At 30.9% G+C, this 7,610-nt stretch overlaps 1 protein-coding gene across 1 annotated transcript; it reads left to right on the forward strand.

Moving 5' to 3' along the window:
- Positions 1–493: 493 nt before the first annotated feature.
- LOC120143918 lies at positions 494–6,653 on the forward strand. The gene is made up of 2 exons (XM_039158117.1): positions 494–1,479; positions 6,623–6,653. Coding segments are annotated over exons 1-2 (972 nt in total). The 5' UTR covers positions 494–508; the 3' UTR covers positions 6,624–6,653.
- Positions 6,654–7,610: the final 957 nt, after the last annotated feature.

Genomic DNA, 7,610 nt, shown 5'->3' on the forward strand with positions numbered 1-7,610 from the left:
AATTTTTTTTTAAAAAATATATATTTTACTCCTCAAATTAAAATCTGAACTCCATCCCTAATGATAACACATGTTATTATCATAATTACAATATATATAATATAACCGGAAAATACAACCCAACCGTAATTTAAATATTTGATTACTCCAACACGAGAGTATAAGGTGATGAAGATCTTGCAAACTGAATTTACATCTAATCCAATCCAACACGTAAATATATACATTCCCACCAATAATCTCTAGGAACTTGTTGCTATGTAATCATCAAACCCAGCATCTCAAACAAATAGTTTCTTGATATTTTCCTCCCACTTTCTCAATGCCCAAACAACTTTTATCACTCTAGTCTAATATTGATAACAAGTGGGCCCCTTCCCTAAATTATTTTCTCATATGTTGATTCTTCTTTACCTTATCTTAAAATTCACTCTTCGGACTTCAAAGTCTATACAAAGATTTTAAGAAAAAAATTTACTATAATTCAAAGAATTGTTAAAGAAAAACAATGTCGGACACCGAATCCGAAATACGTGATCACAATCAACAACAAAATAAACCCACAAAATCTTCTTCTTCTTGTATCGTCCTTGCACTATTTTCCGGTTCCTTGAGAATTTTCTTTCGAAACAAACACATTTTCCTCTCAATCTTCATTTTCTTGGCCCTCCCTCTTTCCTTCCTTATCTTCTCCCTTTCTTTCACTTCCCGCCCTCTCAAACGCCACATACTCCACCTCGAATCCGCCGCTCTGCTCACCGCCACGAACTTCGAGTCCGGTCACCTCTTGAACGAGTCCCGTGAAGAATCCATCTCCCTCCTTCGTCTCAAGCTTCTCTATTCCTTTCCTTCCTCCGTTTTCTCTCTTCTATCCTTTATATCCGCCGTTCACGTCGCATCCGTCTCCGCTCCCCAACGTCCTTCCTTCCTCTCCACCGCCTCTGCCATCAGACTCGCTTGGAAGCGCGTAGTTGTCACCTCCATATGCTCCTACTCCCTCTTCTTCCTCTACATCCAACTCCCGCGGCTCTTCGCAACCGCATTGCGGGACTACCCTCGGGTCAGCCTAGCCATCTTGGTGGTCGGATCGGGTCTCGAAGTTTACTTAATGGGAGTGTTGGGTTTAGGCCTGGTGGTGTCGGCGTTGGAGGAGAAGTTCGGGTGGGAAGCGATTTGTATCGGATCGGTTTTAATGGCAGGTCGGAAGTTCTGCTGGTGGCTCGTTACTTGCATGCTGGTGGGTGTGTCGGGATGGATTGGGAATCGGTTTGAGAATTTAACGGACGGTGAGGATTACGTCAAGTCCGGCGTTTGGACGGTGTTCATGGGGTGGAAAACGGCGGCTTTGTTTTGGTTTTACGCCGTGCTGGTTATCTGGAGTTGTATTGTTACCACCATTTTTTACAGCGACTGTAAAAAGGAGCTCAGTGCGGGTGTTAATCAGCGGTCGAGGTATAGTGATATCAGTTGTACAGAGTAAATTTTGTTTTCTTATTCTCTTATTCTCTATCATCTCAGTATTTTTTTTATCTTTCGCAATTATAAATATTTTCCTTCCTTAATACATATATTATTTTTGAGACAGCATTTTACCATCCTCTTTTGGATGGATGAATAAAATTCAATTATTGAAGAAAAAAAAATTAGACTATTATTTTTGTTTTTTATTATTATAAAAATTATAAGATAGTATTTATTTTAAATATTTTAATTATTAATAATACAAACATTTTTTAATATATTTATTTAAACTTAAAATTTATATAAAAATAATTACTTAAAATTTATGAAAAAAATAACAATTACTTTAATCAGTTAATATGTTACTAATTTAACTTTTTACTTTAAAGTAAGATGATGTTTCCCCACTGCCAACCAATGCATTCACCATTTTATTCTGTATAAGGATGTTTACTTCACGGAATTTTGATAGTGTTTTTAAAATTAAAATTATTTGAATATAATATTATTTGATTCATTATTAAAAATATTATTTTATTTTATTTATAATATTTTTTGAAATAAAATTACATGTTTAGATTAAAATTTAAAAGAATAATGGAAGATACTTTTTTATTAATTTATCTTAATAATTTTTTAATATTAAATTAAAAATGCATACTTTAAAATTCATAGGAGTTATTCAAACTAAATTTTATAATAAAATTTTATCATATATTATTAACATAATTAATATATTAAACCATGTTTAAAACATAAATCTATATAAGTAAATTTGTAAATATAAATAGAATGATACAAATTTATATTTAAAGTAACTAAATGAATTTTTATATATTACAAAATTTTAAAAATTAAATGAATCAAATTAGGTGACTTAAATAGAAAAAAAATTAAATTTAATGATAATTTTAAAAAATAATTTATATTTGTATTTTTAACAGAATTAAGAAATAAATAAAACAGTAATTTATATTTTAATAAATAAAATATCTCAAAAAATGCTTGAAAGGATAACTCAATATGAATAAGCATTGTTTTGAAAACCGGATCGGATCGATTGGTTCAACCGGAAATTGTTGTTTAATCCGATTCAATCTACACCGGTTGAACCGTTATTAGTGAACCGATCGGAACCGTTGAACCGTTCAAACCAGAACAGTTGAAAACTGAAAAAAACCGGAAGAAACCAAAAAAAATAATTTATATTTGTATTTTTAACATAATTAAGAAATAAATAAAACAGTAATTTATATTTTAATAAATAAAATATCTCAAAAAATGCTTGAAAGGATAACTCAATATGAATAAGCATTGTTTTGAAAATCGGATCGGACCGATCAGTTCAACCGGAAACTGTTGTCTAATCCGATTCAATCTATACCGATTGAACCGCTATTAGTGAACCGGCCGGAACCGTTGAACCGTTCAAACCGGAACGGCTGAAAACCGGAAAAAATCAGGAAAAATCGGAAAAAATCGCCAATTTTTTTAAAAAAATTAAACCAAACGACGTCGTTTGTTAAACGATCCAAGTCGAAATCGAGTATTGCTGAGCTCGACTCGAACTTGAAAACTTTAAAAGTAAGCTCAACTCGACTCAAACTCACGAGCTAAAAATTATCAAGTTCAACTAGAACTCGAAATATAATATTGAAACTTGAACTCGAAAAGGCTTGAACTCAAAAAAAATTTAGAAGCTCAATTGAAGCCTAAAATTTGAGTTTGATTGAAGTGAAAGAATAGTTCACTTAATGCTCACCAAAAGGCTCCATGATTTTGAATGTCAAATTACCTCTATTATTTATAGAAGTTAGTTGAGATGCTCTTCTATGTTTCTTAGCCATGTGGAATTGTTTTGTTCTCATATTTTTACTCTTTAGACTTTTGGGATGCTCTTCTATGTTTCTTAGCCATGTGAGATTGTTTTTTAAAAAAAAAATTAAACCAAACAATATTATTTTGTTATGATTTTTTTAGCCCCAAATTTATTTTTTAATTATAGTTATATAATTATATTTATTATTTAATATGATTTACCTTAATTATTATGTTGTAGTTAATTTGAATAATTTTATTTCACTTGATTTTATGGTTTTTAACTTATATATGTTATGACTTGCTTTGAATATGACTTATGATATAAAAAATTATTTTTTATTAAATATTTTTGATATTTTTATTTAATTTTTTAAATAATATAACTTCGTCCGATTCTTCCGTCCGATCAAATCGATTCAACCAATTAAACCAATGACCGATAACATGATCGATTCACTAACCAATCCGGAAACCATGTGAATAAGGTACTTTTGTAAGACGATGATGCATTTAATCCGTAACTTTGTCAATCTATCTCAAACATTTAACTCACATTGAATTTGACAGCTTCTTTTCGTAAATAAACTAAACAACAGATAATCAAAATTTTCATAAAGGATCTCACCAATAATATAAATTAGGTCTGATTTACAAATTTATAAAAGGCAAAACGAAATATGTGGGCCCAGTGGGATAAGATTATAACACCCGACCAGAGAACTAAGGAGCCTCCCTAGACTCGATCCGACCAAAACAAAGTTTTATTCGATTTGACCCGAATATATGATTTAAAAATTCAACTTGACTCGACCCGAAATAATAATAAAAAAATCATTTTTATTCAATAAAAATGACTTAATTGAAAAAAATATAGAGGGTATTATTATAATTATTCCTAAATATATAAGGTAAAATTATATTTTTTCCGGATCGCGTTGGGTTAGATCGGGTATTTTTCACTCTAAACCCGAACCCAACCTGACCTGAATAGTACACTTTAAAAACCCGACCCGACCTGAACCCAAATTTTTTTAAAAACAATTCTGACCCGATCGGGTCAGGTCAGGTCCCAACCCGTCGGATTCGGGTTGAGTGCCCATCCCTACCCGTGTTCTTAAAAAGTATGAAAGTTGTTCAAGTTTATTCAGCAAAAGGGTAAAATGTAATTTTAAGATCTCCTGGGGGTTGGTTTCAGGAATTTACCTATTCAATAAGCATAATCCGTTTAAGGATAAATTTCATGTTTAGTTCCTAAATTATCACTTTTATTCTATTTTAGTACATAAACTTTATTTTTTTCAAAATCATACTAACGTTTAATTTATATTTCAATTTGGTACCCTACGTTAAGAATTTAGTGACAGCTATGATGTGAAATAATTTTTTCTTTTCAGATATTTCATGTGTCTATGTTATTAGTGTCGTTAAACTTTTAACAGCGAGTATCAAATTAAAATTCAAATTAAATATTAGATATAATTTTTTGTAGACACTCATTTTCGTCAGTATTTTTAAACGAATTTATATATAAATATACTATATTATTTATAATACATATGTCATATTATTATATTATTTACTAATGTTTTTTTACAAACAATTTCTTTGTGATAGGTCCAACGCCCCAAAGCCCAGATACAATACCTAGCAACCTAGAAGCCTAACAACGGTCCACTGGAGCAACTCGAGACCCGGTCCATCAGTCCAGACCCGAACCGATCCAGACCCGAATCAACTAGGGCTTAAAACCCTAGCTTCTCACCCTTCTTAGCGCTGCAAGCCGCTCAAGCCACCTCCGATTTTCCCGGGGTTTTCTAGGAACCAACATCACCAACAAACAACAAACATTTTAGTTCCATAAGACTCTCAAGCATTTTGGTTTGAATAAAACTCTAAAAATCGAACTAAATATAGCATATTTTAGATTATAAATAAGCATGTAATGACAAAAAATAGGAAAAATACAAGAAAGAAGTAGTGAGAATCGGAGCAAAATTTTTGCAAACTTTAAAAGGAAATATTGAATAAAGAAGGTATTTTTCTTATCTTGTTCGTCTTATTTTTGCTTGCATGTTCCTTTTTCTTTGTTTTCGATTAAAAAAAAACCCAACCGATCGATGATCGGAGGGAAGGGCAACCTAGGAGTTTTCCTCGGATCTAGCCTTCCCCGAGGCCATTTTGTAAAAACCAATCTTTTGAAAAGAGGGGGAAAAGATGTTTCGAATGGTGCAAAAAAAAAAATTGAGCCACCGCCGATGAACGAACGACAGTCGGCGAGGCATTGGACATAGGAATCTGGGTTTAAGGGGCGGCTGTTCTTCGTGCATGAAGAACACGAAGAGCAGTTGAGATGATTTTATTTTATTTTTTTGGTTTCAATTGAAATAAGGAGAAGGGAAAAATGAAATGTTGTTTTTGAATTTTGGCTTATATACTAGACCCGTGACCCGATCCGACTCACCTAGGGGATCAACACGTTTTTGAATAAAAAAGGGTTAATTCCCTTTTTAGCCCCTCAATAGTTTTAAAGATCTATTTTGATCCCTTTATTTTGATTTTACATCGAATTCCTCATTGACCTCCAATTTTGTTTTTCTTCAAATTTAGTCCCTTATTAATATTTTAATATATATTTTTCTTTTTTTTTATTTAATTTAACATAAATATTTATCTATATATATCTATATTTTTTTTACTTTTTTCCTTTTGTTTATTTTCTTTTTTATTATTATTATTTTTTCTTTCCTAACATTTTTATTCATATATATATATTTATTTATTTATTATTTTTTTCCACATTATCTTTCTTTACATAACGTTACTTATATATATATTTTTTACCTTTTTTTTCATTTTTTGTTAAATATATATATTAGTTTTCTTTTCTATTATTATTATTATTTTATTTTATTTTTACAATATTTTATTATATATATATATATTATATTTTTATTATTTTTCTATTATTTTCTTTTTGTTTCTTTTTTATTTTGTTTCAGTTTTATTTAATTGTTTTTTCCTTATTTTATTTTTACCTTATTCTATTTTATTTTTATTTTTATTGTTTTTTTATCTTTTCTTGATATTAGTCTTTTATTTTTTTTCCTTTTTTATTTTATTTTATTTTATTTATTATTTAGCTTTTATATGAGGTTCTTATGTTTTTTATTTTACTTCCTTTCTTATTTGTAGTAATTTTTTACATTTAATTTTGCGATTAGTATTTTCATGTTTATGCATTTTTTTTTATCTTAGTTCGATTCTACACTTTATTACATCTAACACTTTTCTTGACTTTTTAAGGGTATGTTTTTAAATCCATTAAAGGTAAGTAATTTGGATCATATTTTACCTTTTAATTTAACTTATCATTTTCTTAATTAAGACAACTGGAAATCAACTAGTACCGAAAGGGCAGTTTAAGGGTGCTAATCCTTTATTGACTGTAACCGACTCCTGAATCCAAATATTTCTGGTAAAATGCAGATCAAGTAAGATGGTGTCTGATCAACCTAAATATTTTTTAAGTGATCGGTGGTGACTCTAACACATTTATTCAAGTCGAAGCCCAATTCTGGGCCCATCGAAAAGACGACAGCGACAACTTGGCGGCTCCACTGGGGATAGGTAAGTGAATCAGGCTAAAAGTTAATTTTCAGTTCTCTTTTTAATGAAAATGGTAAGTTCAAATTTTAAAGTAACTTTTTCGATCCTTATTATTTACTTTTGATTATCTTTTCAAATAAATAGTTGTGCTGACGATTTCTTTCAATGATTTCAGCCTTTTAAGCTTTTCATCTAAGGCTTTATACCCGAGCTTCGAACCCCTTTTATATGGGGGTGAAAGTGACGCCTTCGTGGGAATTTATTCTCCGTATGGGCCTAGCAAGTAACCTTCGGGATTCATATACCTTATGTCTTCGTGTGAATTTATTCACCGTGCGGCCATAAGGGAATGTATCCTCTCGAGTTTAACTTAGTCCACAAAAGCTTGTAATGGGCTTAGAACTAAGTGTCTAGCAAGCCCAAGGGGTCACCAGCAAGGAGAACTCGGGTACCTTCTTTAGAACCTAAATCGGGAGACTACAAAGAATTATAACCTACCCCGAAACCTCATTTCAAATCCTAGGCTGCTTTGAGATTATTTCCTGCTTTATTTTCTGTTCAAAGCATGTGAACTATAAATTTATGCGGTTAGGACTGGTTCAAAATTAACATATAGGATAGAGATCATGTCCGAGTAGGAATAATAAGCATGTGGGGTAGATATCATGTGGGGTAAGACTTTTTATTGTTTTGATTTATCTCTCTTTTCATTTTTGTTCTCT

The sequence above is a fragment of the Hibiscus syriacus genome, unplaced genomic scaffold, assembly GCF_006381635.1.
Source record: "Hibiscus syriacus cultivar Baekdansim isolate YM2019G1 unplaced genomic scaffold, ASM638163v2 tig00110865_pilon, whole genome shotgun sequence".
In the NCBI taxonomy this organism is placed as follows: Eukaryota; Viridiplantae; Streptophyta; class Magnoliopsida; order Malvales; family Malvaceae; genus Hibiscus; species Hibiscus syriacus.

Bases quoted from the DNA above. Each gene is read 5' to 3' on its own strand.
- LOC120143918 (XM_039158117.1), top strand. From the start codon at position 509: ATGTCGGACACCGAATCCGAAATACGTGATCACAATCAACAACAAAAT.